This window comes from Trachymyrmex cornetzi, unplaced genomic scaffold (genome assembly GCF_001594075.2).
Source record: "Trachymyrmex cornetzi isolate Tcor2-1 unplaced genomic scaffold, Tcor1.1 scaffold11, whole genome shotgun sequence".
NCBI classification, from domain to species: Eukaryota; Metazoa; Arthropoda; class Insecta; order Hymenoptera; family Formicidae; genus Trachymyrmex; species Trachymyrmex cornetzi.
The window spans coordinates 453,234-476,928 of record NW_017295653.1 but is presented as its reverse complement, the minus strand read 5'-3'; the positions used below and the strand labels follow the sequence as shown (position 1 = coordinate 476,928).

The window sequence follows — 23,695 nt, the reverse complement described above, 5'->3', positions numbered from 1 at the left end:
ATCGAAGACGGTACCGTTTCATCGCCGATGCGTGACCGGCAGGCAGGTGCTCTCGTTCGCGAGAAAGTATACACGGGCGAGCGTCAACGAGCGCGAATCGATCGAGCGCGCGCCGAACGTCGTGCACACGTAATCGGAGCAAGGCTGCTTGATATACGGCGGCTTTTGGTGCTTTTCGGCAAGATGCAACACAGTGATCATTTTAGCTTTGTTTAACATTGGCAAATTACAAGGATGTAATGATTCACTGTATTAAGATGATTCACGGTCAATTACTGATGATCAGTAATATTGAATCAGTACTGACAGTACGCACTAATATTTTTTAGTATTTTCGCAATCTTACATGATCGGTATTGTTGATCATATATTTCACTTTAATTTTACGTACATTTATCTATTGTACCGTGATACGGATCCATATTAGAGAATCAAAATCCAGATTGTCGTCATCATCAGTATCAATCCATCAATATTAACCGCGCACGATCAGTGATATTGTCAGTATTTGTTAATACTGGCAGTATTATTGACCGTGTAGGGTCACCTTTGCATTGTGTCATCTGTACCTCTCGCTGGAAAGCACCCTTTATTACACACGCGTTACACACCCGGAGTTAGGCGACGACGGACACGCGAGTACGTGACGTGGATGTATTCAGTTCGGTTTGACTCACCGCAAAGACAGCCTTCGCTGAACAGCCCAGTCAAGCGTCAGTACCACAATCCGGAGGAACAGGCCTAACACGCTCACGTAGGCACGCAGGATAACCCCCTGCCAAGAATTGACACAGGCCACACGGACGACAGCTGTTCACGATTTTGCACACAACCGCCAGACAGCGCGAGCGTCGCGGCAATGACTCAATGAGTCATTTCGCAGGGCGAGGGAGGAATAAAACCGATCGGATCGCACTCCGAAGGGAGGGGAGGTATCGATACACAAGAAAAATCGATGCATGTATCGCTGACCCCAATGATACTAGTTCGAGATATCGATGCAAACAATTTTATTTATCAATGTAATTTTGCTCCTGCAAAATCAGTAATGTTCACTTCTACCAATATAGATTAACTTTAATTTAACTTACTTTTTATTCTTTTACTTTTTTTTTAGTTCGGAGTATCAGAAAAATATAAAGAGTAAATATAAAGATATAATTAAACCGCATTAATAAAAACAATCGTGTCGACTTATAACGTGTGCGAGATGATATAGTAACAATTTTGTAAAAATTATATGTATTTTGAAATTATATCTTTTTATTATATTAATATTATTAATATTATATCTTTTTTATCAGAAATAACTTTTTTCTTCTCCAATTTCGATAAATCCCATCTATCGATTACTAAATAAAATTACATATTATTGTACATTTAAAAATAAATTTAAGATGATGAATAACTAAATGGTAGAAATCGTCTATAAAACAAAAACACACACTTAGGTTCAGTTAAATGGAAAAATACTGTCCCACTGCAAAGGAATCAGAAATTATAAGCTTCAGAAACAAACAAGGCCAAGATTACTTTTATTATTATAATTAATACAATGAAACAGATAATATTATACAATAAAATAGTACCGTTTTACAATGGAGCGCTATAAAGCTGCATACGTTATGTAGCATTTGTCGAAACATCCTTCATTGTTTTGATCTTATTTCTTCCTTACAACGATATGTAATCCTTGAGTTGTTCATCAATTTCAGAATTGAGAGTAAGCATCAACTGGTCAAATTGATGATCCCCAACTATACCTCGTAACGTGACCAGCTAACAATTTCGAAAGATTTCATTGTCTTTGTATAACTGTCCAAAAAATCTAAAAAATATTTATAAGAAATTCTCACCTGACTTTGGAGCGTATCTTTTAAAGATATACTGTGTACAGGATCGTTAAAAAGAAGTCTCTTCTGTCGTTGAGCATGTTCGGTATCATAATCTACATCCTCATATTGTGAAGGACTGGGCTGATCAGTAATCATCAAGGAACTAGAACAATTTCATTTTGTGATGCACACATATTTTAAAGTTCACTTTTCTATTTTTTTTTATAAGAATCTTACGATCTTATGATCAAGAAATATAATTACGATACTCAATAAAAAGGTGTTTGGAAAATAATGATAAATCTTTCTCATAGGAGCAAAATAGACTTCTCATAAAAATCTACGAATTTTTTCAAAATTTTTTATCAACTTTTACTGTACTCTGCATTTTCCTATTTTTAACCAACATGAGAAAATACGGTATTAAAAAATTCTGAAAAAATTCTGAAAAAATTCTTAAAAAATTCTTAGAGCTCTATAAGAAGAAAATAAATAATTTTTGTCTCTTGCAATTTTTCTGTTCAGTTGATAGTATTTGAGTAAAAAATTATTGAAGACCAATTTTCGCCAATTTTTAGTAATTAATATTTTGTTAACTACTGCAAAAATTGCAAAATGGTAGAGGACTTTTCTTCTCAGTTTAGTCCATTCTGCCCTTATGCGAAAGATTTATCATTATTTTCCAAACACGCTATACAGAATATTTTTTAGTAAACAGTTATCAAAAGGTACCTATTCATAGTCAATTTTTTTTTTAAATTTAAGTAACAATCATTCAATAAATGTTAAAGGATTACATTATGACTACTGGTTATACTGCATTGTTGAAAAAGATTTAATCTCATATTATAACTCATCCCAATTAATAAAAGAATTTCAAGTCTTACTCGACAGGATATCCCATATCGTCAAACTTGGTGACGTCATTAAGCGTTTCGACAATGTTTAATATTATTTGCGGGAAATATTCAAGAACGGTGGGCGGACTGTTCGCTCCGAGAAGAGAACAGAGTGCAAGTGCTAGTAATTTGCGCCTTTCGATCTGAGTTACCAGTGGCATTGCGTTAACCCAACTGTGTATCAGTTTTCCGAGTACAACGTCTTCCCTCGTTTCGGTTCCTATACTCCGCGCTAAATCGTTGATTATCTATAATAATAATCTTCATTACCGAACTAATTTGTATAAGAAATCGCGGTTGAGATAGAATTTTTCTTACCTGTACAAAAATATCACGGGAACCTAGTAAAACTCTTGCAACGACAGATAGTTGCATAGTCATGACCGACGAATACTCGTCGCCGTAATAAACACTCCTGTTAACATATCGTATCACATTTTAAACTAAATATCCAAACGCGATATTTCTCAGAGGCATCTACTTACTCGAATATTTTTAGCAAAACGGGTTTTATCAATTCTGCACCCTGTTGAGGGGAAGTTCTGAGACAGATCTCAAATAATTTCAGCACCATTACTCTACCCTCTGAACGCAAATCGCTGAGAAGCGTTTTCAATGATTCAATGATCACTGTACTCCTCTGAGTGAAGAAATCTTGTGGGCTCAGTAACACGTACATTTGAATTATGTACAAACATAAGCGCAGATTCTCCGTAGATTGATCTGAAAATGATAGAGAAAACAGACATCATCATATATAAATTATTAAGACTCTTTAACAATCATATTAACAGAATAATGCATGATTTCATCTGTAAGCATGTTGACTCATAATTGATGGTCCCAAGTTCGATCCCACACGTTTCGATTTTATAAGGTTTATTAGAATTATTAATAGCATAAATTTATATCACTAACCCAATAATGCTGGCATATTTCTGAAGAGATCCATTATAGGTGGTGTTGGAGTAGGTGTGTTCTCTAATAAGGCTATCCACAGCTCTAATCCGTCTTCTAATAAATAAACGTGTCCTTCTTGATTGACATCAACGCTCAGAGCCACGACGCCTACCACCAACGGCTCTAGATTGACGCTTTCAGAACCTAGAGCCTGTTGACATTAGAAAAACATAAGCAATATCAATATCAATAAAAATAATAGTTTCTGATGATTCAAAATAATAATCAAAAGAGAGTGTTAACAGGATCCTAAAATCATATTTTATTAATTAAATAATTTTCGTATATATATGTATTACTCTCAGATTTAAAGTTCCAGTTCGTTTTTCAGATATGACATATGTATATATTAATATGTCTAGTGAGTGGAGTTTGCGTGAATAAAACAATTTTTTGAGATCTTTTTTATTATTTCTTCAGTTCAGTGTAGAGTTGCCAAATTATACTGAATGTATGTAAATTGTATATGTTAGTCAGTAAAACAATGATCTCGTCGAAGTTTAGTCTTTAATTTAAGATCTCCTTCTTACCTGGTTCTGTTTCAGTCATCACGATGCAGCAAGTCTGGACTCGTTCACAGACTCGCTGCATTGTGACTGAAACAGAACCAGTCAATCGTAATCGGTAATTCGTACGATTCGAATTTTAAGAGTCAGCGCGATAAATAGTAAGCAATTTTAGAAATAAAACTTTAATATTACTCAACATGTCAATATGTAAGTTAACAAATGATTTTCATTCCACTTTCAGACATCTTCAATATAAAAAATCATACAATGAAAGAGCCATGTAGCTCATTAAGATGGAATCGAAATAAAAAATGTTTGTCAATTTTAAGTATCGATATATATGATATAATATTAAACTAAGTTTTATTTTTAAGATTACACACTTTGTTTATTACACTAAAGCCTCCTTTCGATTATTATTTATTAATAGCATCAATCTATTGGTTCAATATATCACATATTCACCTTTTCCAAGTGTATCAGAGTCGATACTATGGCACACCTCAACATATTGTATATTTCAGATTGCTGCCAAAGTTCAGGTAAATACGAGCTGAGTGCACCAACATGTGGTTTGATTCCACTGCCAACACGCTCGATAATAAAAGATAACACAGACAGCACATACATCTGATTGCAAAAGATAAAAATACTTGTAAGATATAACTCGAAAATATTGAGAAAAAATAAATGCTAATTTTCCACACATACTTTTGTATCGCACTCGTTTACTTCTTTAAGAAGTGAGAAAAGTAGAGAAAAAATTGGCTCCAAAAAAGGAGAAAACTTCTCTGGATCGAATTGAAAATCATCGATTGCTTGTTTCAGAGCATTGCTTGCTGCTAAACGAACTCCTAAGTCCTCTTCAGGATTCAATGTTTCAATCATGAGCTTATATAACTCCGGCCTTAATTCTTCACTTAATTTGATATCTGCAAACAATAAATTTGCAAATAACAAACAGTAAACAATCATTTCAAATCTTTATCTTTTCAGTGAAATTTTCAACGTACTCGTCCATTGACCAATCAACCAACACACACGTCTTCTGATAATTCTATAATTGTTATTTCGAACCTTCAATTCCTCTTTTAAAGTCGTCGAAAACCATTGATCAAAGTTTACCTGTCGCATAATGACACAATAACTAGATTATAGATAAATAAACGTTTATAACATATACGTTTATAATAAACGTTCAAATAGGTTTGTTCTTTTTAATTGAACTTCTTACATTATTCATTTTTTCTCTTTTTCTCTCCAACGCGAAAAAAAAAGAAGATAAACCGTGCAAGAACTTTAATTAAAAAGAATAAACCTTCTTAAAATACTGTTCACTTACCTCGTCATACAAATCGAATGCAGCAAGACCAACCGCGCGATAAACCGCGTCTTTCACTAGAATCGCATGCAGATTGTTAGGATCGACAGGTTGGTGATGCTGTCGCATCAAATCAACCAAAACCGAAGCAAGAATATCTCTATAGTGATGGAAGATCGCCAAAAATAAGGATTCTGTGCAAGGCTACAATATAATATACATTTGCATTGTAATACATTTATAGAGTAATTATATATTTTAATAATTTTTATTATTTGTGATTTGATTACTCACCCTCAAGTTATATTTCCATGATTCTCCACCATCATCAATAGCTGAAACGAATAATACCTTTCATATTCTATTTTTTTTTATTTAATTACATTGTCATCTCATATAATTTTATTAAATGCGATGTAAAATATATTATTATGTAAAATATATAATATAATTCCATGCTTACCGAAATTTTCTGGTTGAGTATCCCACATTTCAAGATCTGCGGGTGTCAAAAGGAAGTAATGCGTGACAAGCCTGGAACAAATCTCGGTTAATATTTCCGGTGTAAAAAATTCTTGTCTCAACTGACATGCCCTCAGAACCAATGAATCTTTCTCTCTCCCTCTCTCTCTTTCTCTCGTCTCTGTTTTGATAAAAAAAGAACAGTTGTTAATATGGAATGACATGACATATAGACAAGAACAATGCAGCTTCTATACCTTCAATAATCTTAGCTGGTCTGTAATACGTCGATAATAAAATAGTTTTTATTAAATTTAGACACTGAATAATAAATCTTTCAAATGCTAACGCTTGGCCAGCTTCTGTGAAGCAGTAAAAAACGGAGAATTCTAGAGAAGTCGGTATGAGTTCCACATAGCAAAACGGATGTATTTCTATGACTCCTATTAAAACTTTGGTCAAATGTATTATAAACTTTTCGCACACATCCACTTGCATTCCTCTAGAAGCTAAAGTTTTTCCTTAAAAAAAGAAAGAAATAAAACAATATAACACTTTTACAATACCACATGAAATTCAATTTAAATATTTCGAAGATCATAAGTAGCTGTTTTTTAAAACAAAAAAAAAATACTAACGGCACTCAAGGCAAGTCCTTGCACGCTCGAAAACGACTTTCAGAAACAACATGGCATCTTGAGATTCGGATGGTTTGGAAAAACCATTTACGATCAGTTGCCTAAGTATTCTTAATAATAGAAGTGCTTTGTCTAAGGTTTCTTGTGTCTGATTGACGTCAGCCCCATTAGACGCCATAATCAGGAAGGATTCAGTATAAGTATTCCATAGGTTTAGGATAAAATTGAACATAGTCGCAGTCAATTCTCGGAAGAGCCTCTGTCCATCGGCCAAGCGTCGAGACGCTAAAGCTTTGACAACATGATGCAGTGTTAATACCGCCTGACGTTGTGCTAAAGAATTTTCTTGCCTTATAACTTCCAATAATGTTGGTACCAGTGTACCCCATTCTCTAGGACAATCAAACCTATAAAATTAAGTTTAAAATAAAAGGATTAAATATTTTAATTTATTATATTAAATATATATTACATATATTACATTCTTTACCTTGCTATCTTGGCAATAAGGACTGCTAATTGTATAGCTAATGGACTCATAGGTTCGTCAAAATTTCTGAGGAGATGCTGTCGCAAAAATTCCTTCTCATTGTCTTCGATTGCACTAAAATAATGGCGTGCGTTATTAAATATATACTATCGTTACAGTATAATAATGTCTGATTTGTATATAACGCAATAATTCCTGTTCTAAGAAAATGATTCTTACTTTGGTGCATTTTTCCTCCAGTACTTCTCAACTCCGATTTTCAAGTACACTACAGCCATCCATCTAACTTCAATAGCCAAGGAATGATTTGAAAGAACATTCTAAAAATAATTTTTACGTGATCAGTCTTAATTTTTAAATCACGAAATATATAATCATACCAGGTCTGTTCTTTATAGGTAAACCAATATAGATTGATTATATTTAAAATGAAATATTAATATATCGCTTGCTACAAAGATACAATTCAGAAATCAAAACTTTCCAGAAAATTAGTTTAAATGTTTTAAATCATTAAAATTTTTTAATGTTAATTTTGAAATGCAATTTTAGTATAATAACTGATTGTGTAGAAGAATAAAAATATATTCTTTCTTTCTTCATGTTTACATTCTCTTTCTATGAGTAAAAATATATGATATAATATACATAAGTAAAAATTATTATATATTTTATATATAACTTTTACTTATATATATTGTTGTACCAAATGAGGAAATATATTTGATAAATTATTGAAAGAAAATTTTAGTACAGTTCAAAGAACAGGCTCAATTCTAATCCTATACATATGTTTATCTTAATATTTAATATTTAATTGCTTTCCATTTAACTCAAATAATTCTCATTTATACATCATGATTCAGTTAAATGAACGATTTTCTTCATTCTGACAAGATTCAACTAAGTTTTCACCTACAATCTGCATAAACTTGAGATCTTGTATTTTACTGAATCTTTTTTAACTCACATTAAAATTAAAGTTTTAAAACCTGCATCGTTATGTGATAATTTTGTCACTAAAGTAATGATTTCATTATCTGAGTATAAATAAACTCACATCACTTCAGACTCAGTATGTGAAAATAGAAAGCAACCTGTTCCATGTAACATTCCATAAATCCAGTACGTACATGGAAAATAGAAAAAATATTTATAGACTTATGAGCCTGTAAAAAAAACTATCTTCTGTCCAGCATAGGCGACTTACATATAACGCAATATAAAATCCTTGCTGAGTTTCCCATTGCTTAAGCGTTTCCTCTGCAGACTTTAGAACGTTGGGGTCTTGACTGACCGCCTGTCGTAAGACTTCTATCACCGCGGCTTCCATGTCTTCTTACTGTACACAATATTAGCGGATATTACAAGCTACGTCACGATTCTCACCCTAACAATATTTCCGTCCCCGTGCGATTATTATCTAACGTCGCACAATTGCATCATGTGTCGTTTTCGATTCGAGAAAAAATCCAGAGACGGTTTACCCGATGCAGGTCGGTGAAAAGTGCATCGAGAATAACGAACATGTGGTCGCGGGACGACCGAACTACATCGAACGAAGTGAATGCGTCGTGCGAAATAATATCGCGATCACGCGAGTCCCATTACATCATTTCGCGTATCGCTCGCAAACTGCCATCGTCGTCGTCGTCGTCGTCGTCGCCGTCGTCATCGTCACCGTCGTCGTCACGTCGTTCCGGTGAGAACGAAATGCCCTCTAACCTATACAGAACCGCAATGACGGAACGGGTCGAAAGTACGGGGACGGAAGAAACGCGGCGCGGGCGGTGGAAGAGCGAACGTTTACCTGTCTCGCAACCGGTGTCGCAGCCGCTCATTCCGCGTGCTCCATTTGCCGCTCCGTTTTGCGCGCGAGAGAGAGTATTTATGTAGTAAATCGATACATAACGAAAATCCTCCGGCAAACCCTCGCACACACGCTCGGCGCTCCGCGTTGTACGTGGTTGTACGTGTCGACGACGGCACCTTCCAGCACCTTCCGAAGCGCAAAACGTTTCCCTTTCCTTTTTCCCTCCACTCCTCGACCGACAACCGACTGAACCGACAACAGCCGACAAGCCGACGGTCGGTCGTCGCGCCGCGCTTCTTCGTCTTGCGCGACTCGCTCTTCTCGTTTTACTCCTTTTTTTTTCTTTCCCACTCTCCTCTCGCGCGATAATGACAGTTGTCGTGCGCGTGCGTATAGGACGTTCTCTTCTATCGTGCGGAAAAATAAAAGGATGATCAAACTCTGATTAGCTTGATCGACAATTAATTAACTCGACGGCCGATACCCGCGGTAGCTTATTATTTAACGCCTTTAAGGATGATATATTCATAGTTCGTTCTTATTTCAAGATAATATCTTGATATATATATATATAAAGATATAATATTATATTATATAACTACTTAAATATTATTATTATAGATACTCAAGTATAAGAAACGACTGTAAATACCAGCCTAGAATTGTCGATTCGCTCAATATGGAATGAAAGATTAAGGAAAATAAATCATTTTATAAAATTTTAAATCAATCACGTCAATGATAATTAATTAATGATAATTAATTTAGTTATTCATGGAATTTCATCGAAACCACAACGAGAAGCACAAGCCGTTCTATTTAAATTCCTTCCTTACAGAAATTCAACGCTGGACGGAATAATAATTATCACACTTAATTTGAGTATATTAAAAGCACTGTTGTTCAGATATATACTATACGTATATAAAATGATAATTTCCAGAACTGAATCGTTGGATTTCTGCAAGAACTATAAACGTTCTCCTGTATTCTCTATTTTACTACAATAATAATAGATCTGTTTTTATCGCTGCATTAAACTGTACTGGAACTTTCCATTGTCACTTTTGCCAAAATCAAACCTATATCTATTTCACTACAAGTGTAGCGTATAGTATACTAAATTCAACTATAAAAACGGACTGGTTATTATTAGAACCATTCGATGTACGGACCTAAATATATATTATTATCAAGCAACGCCCGAGACGAAAATAGATAGAAATATATAAAATTAAGAACCAGATAAGATTAGACAACACGCGACGTAGTGATCTCACGTGTCTCTCGTCAAGAGAAACCACGTGCATTTCCGATGATCCGCGCGGAATTCGCGTTCGTTTTCGGAACATTCCGGAGCACACCGGTTCGAATCTTGTCGCGCTCCACCGAGCCGGATATCCGGTGCGCGACCGGCGCGTCACGCTTCGCGCAGGCGCAAGTAACACGTGTCCGTTGGCAGCACCATCGTCAACGCGTTCTCGTCAGTTTTCGTCCTTTCCTATCCCTTTTGTCTATGGCTTGTGGCAACGTTTGTATTGTGTCACGATGAAGGTAAGAATCCACGAATATCACAGAAATCACGCGTCTCACACGCGAAATACAAATCTTTTTTGATGCACCGAAATACCGGTGTCGCGACGATATTTGCATATTCGTCGAGGCTTTGTCTATCTGCATGTAGCACTGACCGTGAAGTGTCGGCATCAGGTGTTGTCAGGTGAAACATGCGGATATTTCGTCGCATTAATTGCTGCATCACGCGATTAAGAAGTGTCTTTTGCTGTTTTAATTTGTAACTCGTGGAACTGACATCGTATGAAGAAATTGTTTATATTTTTTTACTTTATTTTTTGCTGTACTCTGTAGAGGAAAAATCCTAACCTAGTTTAATCTGATCTTAATTTAGAAGTTCGAGGCCCGTTCCATCAATGCATATTTGAACTCGATATTTATCCAGAGCACCCCTTTAGCTCCAATTTTGATGAAATTATTCTCTCTCAGTTCAAGTTAGGTTGCGTTCCGTTGCATGCATGCTGTGCATAAGATATCATTTTATCCTTGTTCACAAAATTGTTAAACGGGGATAAAATGATACATCATGTGCATTATGCGTGCAACAGAACGTAGCTTTACGCTTCATCTTTTTCTAATTCTTAGAACTAGAAAAAAATAAGTTGGTCCAAGATTAAAATTAGTCTACTGATAGAAACGGATATTAGATATATTGTGTATAACTATTAATTTATGCATTTGATTATTGCAGTTGAACGTGTCGTATCCTGCAACAGGATGTCAGAAGCTGTTCGAAATTTCAGACGAGCACAAGCTCAGAATCTTCTATGAGAAGCGTATGGGTGCTGAGGTTGAGGCCGATGCACTGGGAGATGAATGGAAGGGCTATGTTGTCCGTATCTCTGGTGGTAATGACAAGCAAGGTTTCCCTATGAAACAGGGTGTCCTAACAAATGGTAGGTTTATGATACATTTATAATATGATACAAAAATTAATTAATATGTATAAAAAGTTGTCTTTAAAGTTGAAACCAATTATTTGCTAAACTTCATTTATATTTAATCTATTGTCATTTTACTATAATTCTCTTGAATCTGTAAAAGATATCAAGAACACTTGCATTTTTTTATATCTACATTCTGAAATTTGATTGTGTCACACAGCTTGAAAGTTACATAATGAGGAAATTTAGTAGCGGTACTTTCCAGCAAGAGACAAATGACAGTATAACAAGTTGAATCATTATATCTTATTCTTTGCCAATGATAAATCTTACATGAAAAAAAATGTTTGCTTAAACAAAGATGAAACAGAGATACATTGTAACATAGAGAACTGTGTTACAATAGGGACGTTTTCTAGTAAGGACTTAAGATCCACTTAACGCTGGAAAGGCTTCACTAATCAATGAAAAGAAAAAATTTTACAAATTGATCAATCAAAGAATGCTTTAAAACATTTGCAACATGAAGTGGATTGCACCCACAGCATAATGCAGAATTCGTCCCTATTTAATGTTGGCAAACAACAAGGATGATTTACTGTGTTACATTGTATCCTTGCTGGAAAATATTCTGTCTCTTGCTGAAAAGCGCCATAGATATTGATCAATGAAATTATAAATGTTTTAGTAAATTTTCTGATTTTTAATCAAACTTCTGACTTAAGTACCAAGGAAGTTTCTTTTAATATGATATATTATTTGCATAGGACGTGTACGTTTATTGCTTTCCAAAGGACATTCTTGCTACAGACCACGACGAGATGGTGAGCGCAAGCGCAAATCCGTTCGTGGTTGTATTGTAGACTCCAATTTGTCTGTACTAGCACTTGTCATCATCAGGAAAGGCAAACAGGTAAATGATCATTCGCGGTATATTTTTTTCAGATACTGAAGACCCATGCTGTTCAGGGTATATTCAAGATATTCAATTTTCTTGAGATACAATCGTACACATGGGAGATGAAATTCGTTTTTTGATTTGGGAAATTGCTATGTCATTTGTACTTTTTCTCAGTGTACGAACGAAACATGATTTTAGCTATTATTAATTTATTCTGAATTTTTTACACAAATATTTTATTATTACATGATTCTTTGTCGCTCGGTACAACTGACTCGCGATCTGTAGATCCGGATTCAATCCCATCTGCGCTCACATATACGATATTTCGCGTTTAAGGAGCTGAAAACAGCTAGTGATTAAGGGATCTTTGATCACCGTTTAGATCCAGCATTAAATTGTAGGTCCCATATATTAGTGAATATATGTATGGATCCCCCAGGCTGAGGACATTAGACTAATAATTTAATTAGTCAGCTTAATAGATGACAGATTTCCTACAATAATATGAATTAATATTATACAATAATATGAATTGCAGGAAATTCCAGGCTTGACAGACATGAACGTACCGCGTCGTTTGGGACCGAAAAGGGCAAGCAAAATTCGCAAACTGTTTAATCTTTCGAAGAAGGATGATGTTCGGCAATTTGTAGTAAAACGACCGGTCCAGAAAGAAGGAAAAAAGGAGCGATTTAAGGCACCAAAGATTCAGCGTTTGATCACTCCTATTGTTCTTCAAGTACGTTATTTTATAAAAATTCATAGATATATTGATAGATATATATTTTGAAACTATACTAAAATTGAAAAATTAGATTTGCTCTCCAAGTTAAATAAAATATAAAAATATTTAAATTTAGATTTTTTTTTTACTCTAATATATTCTAAAACACTTATATAAAAAATGCTTACAGAGAAAAAGACATAGACTGGCACTGAAGAAGAAGCGCTGTTTGGCTCGCAAAGAGCAAGCGGCGGAGTACGCGAAATTGCTGGCGCAACGTCAGAAAGAGGCGAAGAACAGGCGTCAAGAAGAATTAAAACGAAGACGTAGCGCTTCTTTACGCGAATCCAAGTCTTCAACTCAAACGGCACCAGCCGCACAACAGTAAATCAGTTGAATCCCGAAATGTATTTACACGTCAATAAAAAAGAATGTCAACTACCTATGGTCTTCTCCTTTATCATATCAATTTCCAATCGTTATTTCCTGCATAATGGTAAATATGAATTAAATATGAATAAAAAATAATAGGAACATGAATAATTTTTCTAACAATTATTAATTTTCAGTAATTTATCGAAATATTAAACTATCAAATATATTTTATTAATGTATAGTGTTCGTGAACGATACAACCAGAAAAGAGATGGTTGTAATGAAAAGATAAATCGAAAACGTACAACATTTTTTTATATAAGGTTTCTTTTTCAATTTAGAATATTCGAGTATATGTGCAATTTACTATAGATCTATTTTTTATTTTTGCATAAAACCGAAATTTTCTTGCTTTCACTAAATACCAGACATTTAATTTGTATATAACTTTTAATGTCGCTTTAAAATTTCCCAAGTGTACACCAGTTCAATTATAGAAAATAGGTCTCGTGACTCGACATAGTGACTCTCCCTGTAGATCGTTATCTTTATCTCCACTTATGTTTATTAATTACTGAATAATCCAGAATATACGGTAAAGACAAGATGTCCAAGTATAATAAATGTTATTATCTTCTAAATTATTAAAAATCTCTTATATTTTGTCAATATATATATATATATATATATAATTTTGTTTTTTGGAATAAATTTAAACGCTTTTAAAATAGTTTAATTTATCAATTAAATCCGTCCATGGCGAATATTATTCATATTTAAAGTTGATTTTTTCAAAAATAAAGGTTCATACAAAAAAATTTTCTCTGTTTTCGACTTGTTTTTTTATGTAGAAATTAGAATCATTATCTTCTCGGTAGTATCATCAGTTTACCAACAGTCCTTTAATAATAGCTTCTTTACAATATAAATGAAAAAACGATAATTTTTTCCATATTCAATAAGTGTTTTTTTAATGCGAAACGGTTTTATTCTACTTTTATCTTGCTCTCTGCCAATTGGTTGAGCTCGGTAAAGCAGGCTCGTGTCACGTGTGATCCAAACAATGTCCAACGTCCACGAAGTTTAACGTAATAAAACAAACGACAGTCTGCCTTTGGCCGCTTTAAAACTAGGCGTCTCTGAAGTCTGTTTATGTCAAATTGCGGGATCACAGTGCATAATGTAATCACGAGTTGATTTTGGTTATTTCCAAAGCAGATTTATAACATTTTCCGTGTACTTCCTCAGGATACAGCAAACCCTGCCATAAATATCAACGTGCGATCGTGAATCCTTCTGTTTTAGGATCAAAACCTATACGTAAACCAGTGAATTTATAAACACGTATGTATACTCTTGCTTTCTTCTCTTTTTTTCATTTTTTTCTTTTTAAATAAACTGTTTATCAATATCTTAATCTTCGGTAGTACCTATTTATTTAAGAAAAATTTCAGAAAATTGTACCTTCAGTGTCAATACATGACATTATTCTTTAATATATATGATATCTTAAAAAACTTTGTTTCGATAAAATTAATATGGAATATAACAATATTGATAAAATTAATTATATATATATATATATATATATATAAGTAAATCATATGCATATACTCTCCATTAGAAATGTTTAAAGACAGTTGATTTTTTTATTATGAATTCTGGTAGATAAATGGAAACTTGTAAAGAACAAGTAAAATACAGTCCAACTTAATTCTATGATAGTAACAACTTGTTATCAAAGTTTTTATAAGTATGTTAGAATTTTTTCATATTTTTCTACAATTTGAAACCGTTTGAAACAATATAAAAGTCTACATTGAAATTTGATGATCCAGGTTATGAACGTTGAAAATGTCCACAAGACGTTTTGACATTGTCTTTTAATAAGATAAAACACAGAGGTCTATCTTACTAAATTAATTAAATCATAATGATATCATAGGACATTATAATGTTATTTGTCTTGAAAATGAATTTATAAGTGACAAATAAGGCCATGATGATGTTTTTATATTATTATAACTTTTCTGTGTGTGTTCTATTTAGGCAAATATAAGATGTGCATAATTACATTTAATTATCATAGAGTTTTCACAAATATTTTTTAATAATTTAAGATATAGATAAATATTAATGCATAACATGACATTTAAGTTATACTATTATATTCTTTTTTCACACTTACGAAATATATATAAAGTCAGTATGTACTTTTAGACTTTTTGAAAAGAAGAAGAGAAAGAAGAAAACAAAAATTTGCATCAAAACTGAAGCAATAATATCTAAAAATTCATTTCTCTCAATCTAAATATATACAGAAAGAATAAAAAAGTGTGGTTAGAAAGAATCTGAGATTATTATATCTTTTTGTTCTACATTTAATTTCTTCCAGATAGAAGAATGCCGAAACTCAAGATAGCCACAAACAAGATGCACACTTGGCCGCACTTTGCCAGCCACACACAATCCTCCTTGATGAAGACACGAACGCCAATGAAACTGAAGAAGTTGTCATCGATAAAGAATGAAAATGAATCAAAGTCGCAAAAAAGCGTTGTTCCTAAATCGAAAGGAATCTACAAAAAACGAAGCAACATCACAAAGCAGAGCAAAAGCATGCAGATGCTGGTAATGATCCTCAAACAAAAGGACCGCCATTCGAACTTTTTTCTCCCTGGTGACGAGCTTACAGAGACAACCTGTCAGTTGGAGAATTCGTTAATTTCGTTTCAGGACAATTTGATCAAAGATGTATCTCACAATCTCAAAAATTGCATTGCCAGTCCAGCTAAATTAGCGACTCTTCGTAGCAAACGGACAAAAGTCATGAATGAGTTTGGATCCTTTGCTGAAAATTTGCATGATTCTTCTCAGGATGGAACAAATTGTGCAGGAAGAGATAATTCAGACGACACCTACGATTCTGAAGCTTGTACAGTCATAGATGTTACATGTAAGCTTCAGTTACATTTGAGCGACGAAGAGGATCCTACGGACTCGTGTAGTAAAGTTGAAGACCTCCATCGCAGGACCGAATGTGAGGAAAAACCTGACGACATTTCAGATAAAGATTGCACCGAAATACAAGTACATCCGCAAGGTGTAAATATTCGCAAACACATGCGAAAAACTTGGATGTTAAGAAAAGCCAGGATCCAAAATGAGCACGTTAACGTTGATCGCACTTGTGCTGATTTACAAAAGTCCGAAACCACGCAACACGTTGGTACAGTTGTGAATAACGATGCAATTATCCAGAAGAGGGGTGATCCTAAAAAAAATCTCACTTTTTATCAGCGAGGCTGGAGACCAGCTGGCGTCCTGAAAAATTTTACGAAAAGCACAACGTCTTTGCAACCGATGTCGCAGAAGTCATCTCAATCAACCGAAAACCCCAGTGCCTCGACGAAGAGCAAACATTTGTCAACTGAATGCATTAAGTAATATATCTTTTTTAGTATTTTCTGTTTACATTTCGCTAGGGTGAGGTGATACAACTGAACGAAATAAGATTTGAAGATCCAATTTTCAAAGTTCAAGTTTGATTTTTTTTTTCTGTTTGATACCCTTTAGTGTTCTCCACATAATGAGAGGATTATCAAATTAGAACCTCGAAAATTGGATTCAAATTGTTTATTTTATTCAGAATTATACTGTATTCGAAATTGTATCATCTTACCCTATGTAAAATTTATCATCCTGTATACATATATTTACTTTTAAAGTTAACAAACTTTTCTAGAGATACTTTGTAGTTATACACAGACCCTTCATAAGCATCTTACAATAATAATAATATTATACAAATGGAAAGAGTAAATAGATAAAAATTTAAGAAAAAAATATAAAGTATCATTATATATATTAAAAAGAAGTTATTCTGGATACTTTTATATTTATTTCTAAATTTTTATATTTTTAATCTTTCCATTCTGTGTAGTATTATTATTAGATACTTTTAAAATGTCTTATTTGAATTAAAATAATTGTAATGTGTTAAGAAATTTACAAATGTGTATAACATATAAAATTAAATAGGGATCAAATATAATAATACTGCGAACAATTTTATATTCTATGCCTTCTGTATTTATAATTTTAGATCCTTCAATAGTGAGTCTACGAGGACATCGGAAACTCAATCCAAGATGTTAATGAAAGAAAATAGAGACCCTCACGCGAATCGCACAAAAATGTTCGATCATCTCGCGTAAGAGACGTTTATCTTTCACATGTATAATATCAGCTATTGAGATAATGACATTTGTATACATAACGATTTTATTACAGGGACATAAAACAGCAGCAAAGGCTGCAAAGTGAAGGGATGTTGCCAAAGAAGAAATGGTCGAGGACCAAAATCCCTTCAAAAGTTTTAGATAGATGCGATGATACAAAGCCGACCCTGGCAAAATCGAAATCGCGCCATTGTCAAACGCGACCGATCATACTGGACAAATCCTCGAATAACATCGAACAACATCGTACCAAATCCAACCTGACTTACAGCAAATCGAAAACTTCAGAAATAATTCACACATTGAGAAAAATTATTGATAGCGTAAGAAAAAACGATGACGCAGAGGAAAATGTTAAGAAAAATGATGACATCGATCACGAGAAAAACGACAATAACAAAATCCAAATGTCATCAAATAGCGACACTTTGCAAAATGATGAACTACATTCTGCAAAAGATATAAACTTGGATAGAGCAGATAGATCTTCTCGGAGATCAATAAGCACGCAAGTGAAATTAGATTCTCCTTCGTATCACGAAATTGACGCTGAAAAGGATGAAGATCTGATGGAAATTCTAAATCTAACTCGAATTATTGCAACGCAAACATTGCCAAGTCATATTAGAAATGTAGTTGATGTTGGATGCAACACTCCTGCTATCGTATATAAGGATGTAGAAATTTCCTGCGATCTGATAGGCTCCACAGACTTGACAGAAATTGAATCGACCATGATTGAAGATAAATCGATGTCAAATGTTCATACGGAGTCTTCGTCTATTAAACATATTAAAGTCAATGTTGAAAATGAAGATATTAACGAAAACAAGGAACTTCTGCTTAATGAATGCAAGGAGACATTAAATACGAGATTAGAAAATTGTGATAGTATAGAGATTCCAGCAAACACGATAAATGATGCTGCTGGAGAAATAGAAAAGTTTATACGTGAAGAAGTGTATCGAATTTTTTTAAAATCGTTTAAAAATTCTGATAAAACGAACGTTGATATCAATGAAAAACAAGAATCTGCAAAATGTTCCAGCAATCACAATGTAAGTAATACTTCAATAAACAATCTGTTTTCAGAAAAATCTCAATCATTCATCTGTGATTACGATACATCTTGCTCTTCTGAGGATATCATGGAATATCTCGAAAATAACATCCAGCAAGATGTGTTCATGTCAGAATCGAAAGTGGAAGATCTAACGAGCGATGTAATTGCAACTTTTGAGCTTGCAGCAGACCGTGCGCGCAATCTTCACGAAGCAGTTATTATATATCACAAAAATTTAATGTCAAAAGAATCTGGGAAGCGAAATGAAGAGATGGTTGAAGATTACGAAATGTTAGAGTTCAGCGATGAGCAAAATTGTTCCGAGGGATATACTTCTATAAGTCGTGAAAATGAAAATAAGATAAGATCCGAATGCGATGCGATATGTCATTTCGCAAATAATGAAGATTTCGACGGATTTTCAACGTGCTCGTCGCGTGGCAGTAGTTACGATCGAACATGCAGAACCAAATTTCTGAGATCATCGAAAGATTGGGATTATTATGTTGGGATGGAACGAGAAGAAGAAAATGCTATTTTTTCAGGAAACGAGCAAACAATAGCGAGATCGATCCTAAACAAACGCTCCAATCTTGAAGATGTCAAATCGATGATGCAACTGGTGCATCGCACTCAAGAGGATTATGCACTCGAACTGTTAGAATCAGACAAAAGTGATGAAAGTTTTAAAATGGAACGAATAAAAAATGATAAAATTTTAGCACTTCCCCCGGTGACTAAAAAACCTTCTTTTATATCGCGCCAGTATTTGCTTTCTTTTTTTTATTGTATTGTTTATACTGTAGTGTTTTGGTATTTGCAGTATTCATTCCGATGTGACTCGAAGAAATAATTTTCCTGTAATTTTCATTATATATTCAAACTCAGGGATAATATAATTGATTTCATTGATGTTCGTTTAAGTGATTATGTTCTTTTTGGTTTCAATAAATATATTCTCTGTACACATGTTAAATTTTATTTTTTGTTGTATTTATTATATATATGTATTCATTTTATACGTTTTGCATTATATAAAAGTGTAAACTTATGAAAACTAAGAAAAAAGTGCATGTAGAAAAATTTTTGTCTTAAAGTCACGAAGAAATTTTGTAAAAGATTCTGTAACAATAAAGGATTTTTATAATACTGAAAGAAAAAGAAGGTTGAATATTATTTCAGCAGGCTATTTTGACAACATATCCTATGCATTAGAAATGCCTATTTCTCATTAGTTACATTACATTACATTTTCATTGAAATTAAACTAAATTCGTAGCTCATTATTATATAATATACTATTGAAATATTAATACTACAAATAATTGTTGAAAAAAATAATTGAAATTGATCAATGCAAATTATTTACGAGAGATAACAAAAATCATTGCATTACTCGGTAAAAAAAATCCAGATAAAACCAAAATATTTCGTTATCGCGCTGACCAAATGATTTAGCCAAATGCATCTGACATTCTTAGCATAACGATTGATTTGAATTAAGGTCGAAATGAATTCGAATCGTCACATAGCCATTCATTCAGCCTCAAGGACGTCGACGGTTGCGCAACCAGTGATGTCGACCAATTCTTTTGAAGTGAAAGTGGCGATTATTTTCTGCTGTCCGGGCTTTTGCGGCACGAGCTGATGCTCCACGTAAACATTCTCCTCGGGTCCTACGTCCCTGAAAGTTAAGGTCTTGTTCCTGGAGAGACCGGGCCCAGCATAGTTGAATTGGCAACTGGTCAAGGTTTTCTTCAGAGGGTTCTTAAAGCTCAATGTGATGGTCGATGGTTGTCCAACTACTGGTTCACCTTCGATCTATAACATTAAAAATAGTTCAAAGATCATTTTCTTAGTAAGAAAGAAATCTTTAGATATTTGTATGTATATAAAAACTGCATAAATGATACATACGTGAAGTTATAAATTAAAAAGATAAACAATGATATCTACATATAATCATCTGTTCTAAATAAGTGTTTATATAAATATTTATTGCTGGATCTAATTAAGCTGTATCATATTAAGAAATATTCGTAGATTAGAGATTTTAACAATTGTATATAAAAAGAAACATCACGAAAATGTGTAAAAAAAAAATTACAGAAATTCAGAGTAAAATCCATTAGTCTGATAAATTTTAAATATAATTCGATATTAAAAAATTTAATAATAAAAATATATATGATAAATATTCGAAAAGTATATATTAATTAAAGAAATATATTTAATATATTTGAATAATTAATTATTAATTTATTTTAAACATGTATGACGTTAAACCAGCCAAGAGATATCTAAATATATTTTCAAGAAAATTCTATCTTGTTTTCCTTATACCTTGACATCGATATTCGGTTTTAAAACTTGAAAATCATCCTCGTCTGCCCAAGTTTGCCGAGTTTCCTTGACCGTAGCGATGCAATATAACTTCATGATACAATACTCCACAAGCTTGTCCAGATAATCGTTTAATGTCACGCTGAGCCTTAATTGTTCCGCTATAATGAATTGAAATGAAAATAATAATCTAAACGTAAATTACATATTCCAAACGGCGTAGTTTATTTGAGACAATTAGCGCAAAGACGTCAATCAAATAACAACGCAATAAAAAAAGTTACACGGTTCTTTACTTATTCACTGATTATCCAATAAATTATCATTATCTAAGAATTCTAGAGACAAAATCAACCAAGCCGATTAGCTAAAGCAATCATCAATGATTCAACATTAACATTTAATGCTGCGGAAATTAAACGCGTTAAATGTTGTAAATTTAATATTTTACATGCCAAATTTATCGATTTCAATATTAAATTATATTTATAAAAACCTCGAGTTCTTATAAATTAAAATTCCATTAAAGTATCCGATTCATTCGGTTTTGCTTAAACTCATCATAATTCTTCGATTATTAATTACGATTCAAGAATTCAAAGCATTATCAACGCTTTAACAAACTACCGTTTTTGTTTATCTACTTGTAATGTTAATTTCATTCCTGTAGCTTAATCGACTTTTGCCGCGAGCGTTTTGAAAAAAAAAAAATAAGAATCTTTTTCTTACTGGCATTCGGTTGAAGCACGAAGTCGCCGGATGCTCTCTTCACCAGGTTCGCCTTAACTCCAGTGTAGTAAACGCTGCCGGCTGACAAGATAGCCTGAATAGTGCGCGTCTCGTCGGACTTGTTCTTAATATTCACGGTCACAGCGAACGGCTCGCCGATGTTGACGCGTTCGAGCTCGACAAGATCGAACTCGACGTCCTCTTTACCTGGCGATGGCATTGAATAGAATCTCTTCGCCATCTCGGTACTGCGGACCGCCCTGTACAAAGTCAGTCTCTCGACCTCAGTGCCTAGAAGTCAGTTAAATTAAGTTTGCAGTTAGCTGATCAAGAAGAGGATGAAAAACATGGAATATCTCGATAATTAATATAACATAAATTATTAATTGATACTGTAAATATTAAAAATACGACTCAAATTTTACTGAAAATTTTCAGATACAAAACAAACGAGAACTTTTGGAAATAAGATTACAATAAACAAACGAGAACTTTTGGAAAAAAGATTACAAAATTAAATTTAATATAGAGCTAATTAATAAGAGTCTAGCATGGGCGATAGTTATATTGTATAAAATAATAAATCGATACGTAAAAACAAATTGAACGTTTCGGCTCAAAATTGAGCTATTTTTAGCAATAGAGAAGAGTATAATACAAACTCAAGAGTTCAAGAGTCTGAATTCAGATCAAGAATCTCAGCGAAATGTGAGATAAAATTTCCATCATTTAAATCATATATTTTTGTTTGTAATATATATTGTTGTTGAAGATAGATCAAATTTTAGAGAGTCGAAATTCATTTTTATTAATTTATTATTTTATACAATATTACGTATTACTACTCGATCTTATTAGCCCTGTTTTTAATTTAATTTTTACATGCGTTTATTATTGCATAATAGAATCTGGATGGTCAGAATAAAAGTAATTTGCTTGCATCGCTTACCTTCCTTGGCTTTATAAAGTGACGTTATATCCTGTCTATCCTTATCTCCATTAGGATCGAAGATCCATGGCGCCTTCGTTAAAATCATACGGCCGATGCTGTGAAGATAATTACTCGAAGATAAATTATTATTTGAGTTTTAATATACGCGAAACGTACCGTAATGACTAAATCTTTTTATTATTCAGGATCAGCAATTGTTTTATAGGAAGAAAAGAAATATGCAATGACACGATAATTAATGAAACATAGATTATTAATTAATACCGTAAATAATAAAGAAAGGATAACGTATAAGAATAAAAATGGAGTTTTTATCACTGGAAACTCCTATGACGAGGTAGACATGAGAAACAATAATGTACGGAATAATAGATAATCTATTACAATGACATTTATCGTTGCAACGAATCGACCGTCGAGTCTGTCATATTTATGTTGCGCTTCGCATTATCTATTTACCGTAGAAATGCCTCGCGGAAATTATATGCAAATCGTGACACATCGTACACAGTAATTCATGCCTTACGATGCATCGAAGGACAATGTAATCGAGAGTTGTAGGATCAGCAAATAGCGCAAGGTTTGCGTTTCCGCTTTCGTCACTACACACCCATCGTTCACTCCGATGTTTTTTATGTATTTCACGCATCATAGCTTGTCATAGCTATTTCCGTCCGCAACGAATTTGCGGTGATCAGCAAATGCGTTATCGGTGAATGAAATCATCACAAAAGAATATCGGATGAAACATAGAGAGATATTCTTTGGGACAACCTCGAGGGGCGTTAATTATTTTATGAGTGCTTCCAAGAGTGTTGATTAAATAACCGCTTCTCTCGGTAATACTCAGCAATTAGAAGTTTAATTGAATAGAATTCGTAAATTAAAATTTGCAATTTGAATTGGAATAAAATATGATATTATTATATTTTAGCAAATGTGTGTGTGTGTGTGTGTGTGTGTGTGTGATATGATTTT

General features: G+C 33.4%; 5 protein-coding genes across 11 annotated transcripts in view; 2 read left to right on the top strand and 3 right to left on the bottom strand.

Moving 5' to 3' along the window:
• The window catches only part of EndoA (SH3 domain containing GRB2 like, endophilin-A), a 32,139-nt gene extending 31,300 nt beyond the window's left edge, over nucleotides 1–839 (bottom strand). For all 7 annotated transcript variants that reach the window (XM_018510576.1, XM_018510547.1, XM_018510607.1 and 4 more), the window contains exon 1: nucleotides 678–839. The gene's annotated coding sequence lies outside the window, so the exon portion shown is untranslated. The remainder of the gene's footprint in view (nucleotides 1–677) is intronic.
• A 658-nt stretch (nucleotides 840–1,497) lies between these two features.
• Impbeta11 (importin beta11) lies at nucleotides 1,498–9,321 on the bottom strand. The gene is made up of 18 exons (XM_018510503.1): nucleotides 8,925–9,321; nucleotides 8,325–8,456; nucleotides 7,334–7,434; nucleotides 7,115–7,228; nucleotides 6,625–7,031; nucleotides 6,244–6,507; nucleotides 5,988–6,167; nucleotides 5,819–5,859; nucleotides 5,546–5,728; nucleotides 5,217–5,328; nucleotides 4,915–5,135; nucleotides 4,669–4,833; nucleotides 3,653–3,845; nucleotides 3,220–3,457; nucleotides 3,053–3,149; nucleotides 2,723–2,982; nucleotides 1,857–1,998; nucleotides 1,498–1,779 (listed from the first exon to the last, which is right to left on the bottom strand). The coding sequence occupies exons 2-18, from the start codon at nucleotides 8,445–8,447 to the stop codon at nucleotides 1,675–1,677; spliced, it is 2,946 nt and encodes a 981-aa protein (XP_018366005.1). The 5' UTR covers nucleotides 8,448–8,456; nucleotides 8,925–9,321; the 3' UTR covers nucleotides 1,498–1,674.
• A 1,077-nt stretch (nucleotides 9,322–10,398) lies between these two features.
• RpS6 (ribosomal protein S6) lies at nucleotides 10,399–13,455 on the top strand. The gene is made up of 5 exons (XM_018509049.1): nucleotides 10,399–10,481; nucleotides 11,194–11,398; nucleotides 12,154–12,299; nucleotides 12,829–13,029; nucleotides 13,205–13,455. Exons 1-5 carry the CDS (start codon nucleotides 10,476–10,478, stop codon nucleotides 13,400–13,402), a joined length of 756 nt encoding a protein of 251 aa, XP_018364551.1. The 5' UTR covers nucleotides 10,399–10,475; the 3' UTR covers nucleotides 13,403–13,455.
• A 1,096-nt stretch (nucleotides 13,456–14,551) lies between these two features.
• LOC108762220 (uncharacterized) lies at nucleotides 14,552–19,584 on the top strand. The gene is made up of 4 exons (XM_018509127.1): nucleotides 14,552–14,733; nucleotides 15,785–16,832; nucleotides 17,495–17,602; nucleotides 17,683–19,584. The coding sequence occupies exons 2-4, from the start codon at nucleotides 15,793–15,795 to the stop codon at nucleotides 19,544–19,546; spliced, it is 3,012 nt and encodes a 1,003-aa protein (XP_018364629.1). The 5' UTR covers nucleotides 14,552–14,733; nucleotides 15,785–15,792; the 3' UTR covers nucleotides 19,547–19,584.
• Nucleotides 19,585–20,074: 490 nt separating this feature from the next.
• Nucleotides 20,075–23,695, bottom strand: part of LOC108762031 (hemocyte protein-glutamine gamma-glutamyltransferase) — an 8,812-nt gene continuing 5,191 nt past the window's right edge. The window contains exons 5-8 of the mRNA XM_018508835.1: nucleotides 22,715–22,850; nucleotides 21,766–22,056; nucleotides 21,037–21,197; nucleotides 20,075–20,514 (exon numbers count right to left, since the gene is read on the bottom strand). Coding sequence (XP_018364337.1) covers nucleotides 20,230–20,514; nucleotides 21,037–21,197; nucleotides 21,766–22,056; nucleotides 22,715–22,850 — 873 coding nt within the window. The 3' untranslated portion in view covers nucleotides 20,075–20,229. The remainder of the gene's footprint in view (nucleotides 20,515–21,036; nucleotides 21,198–21,765; nucleotides 22,057–22,714; nucleotides 22,851–23,695) is intronic.

Excerpts from the sequence above, each read along its gene's own strand:
- RpS6 (XM_018509049.1), top strand. Across the intron at positions 11,399-12,153 it reads ACAGGGTGTCCTAACAAATG|GACGTGTACGTTTATTGCTT; the intron begins GTAGGTTTATGA and ends TTATTTGCATAG. Across the intron at positions 12,300-12,828 it reads TCATCAGGAAAGGCAAACAG|GAAATTCCAGGCTTGACAGA; the intron begins GTAAATGATCAT and ends TATGAATTGCAG.
- LOC108762220 (XM_018509127.1), top strand. The coding sequence starts at position 15,793 with ATGCCGAAACTCAAGATAGCCACAAACAAGATGCACACTTGGCCGCAC. Across the intron at positions 16,833-17,494 it reads TTGTCAACTGAATGCATTAA|ATCCTTCAATAGTGAGTCTA; the intron begins GTAATATATCTT and ends TTATAATTTTAG. Across the intron at positions 17,603-17,682 it reads AAAATGTTCGATCATCTCGC|GGACATAAAACAGCAGCAAA; the intron begins GTAAGAGACGTT and ends ATTTTATTACAG.
- Impbeta11 (XM_018510503.1), bottom strand. The coding sequence starts at position 8,447 with ATGGAAGCCGCGGTGATAGAAGTCTTACGACAGGCGGTCAGTCAAGAC. Across the intron at positions 7,435-8,324 it reads GATTTTATATTGCGTTATAT|AATGTTCTTTCAAATCATTC; the intron begins GTAAGTCGCCTA and ends AATTATTTTTAG. Across the intron at positions 1,780-1,856 it reads AAGATACGCTCCAAAGTCAG|CTGGTCACGTTACGAGGTAT; the intron begins GTGAGAATTTCT and ends CGAAATTGTTAG.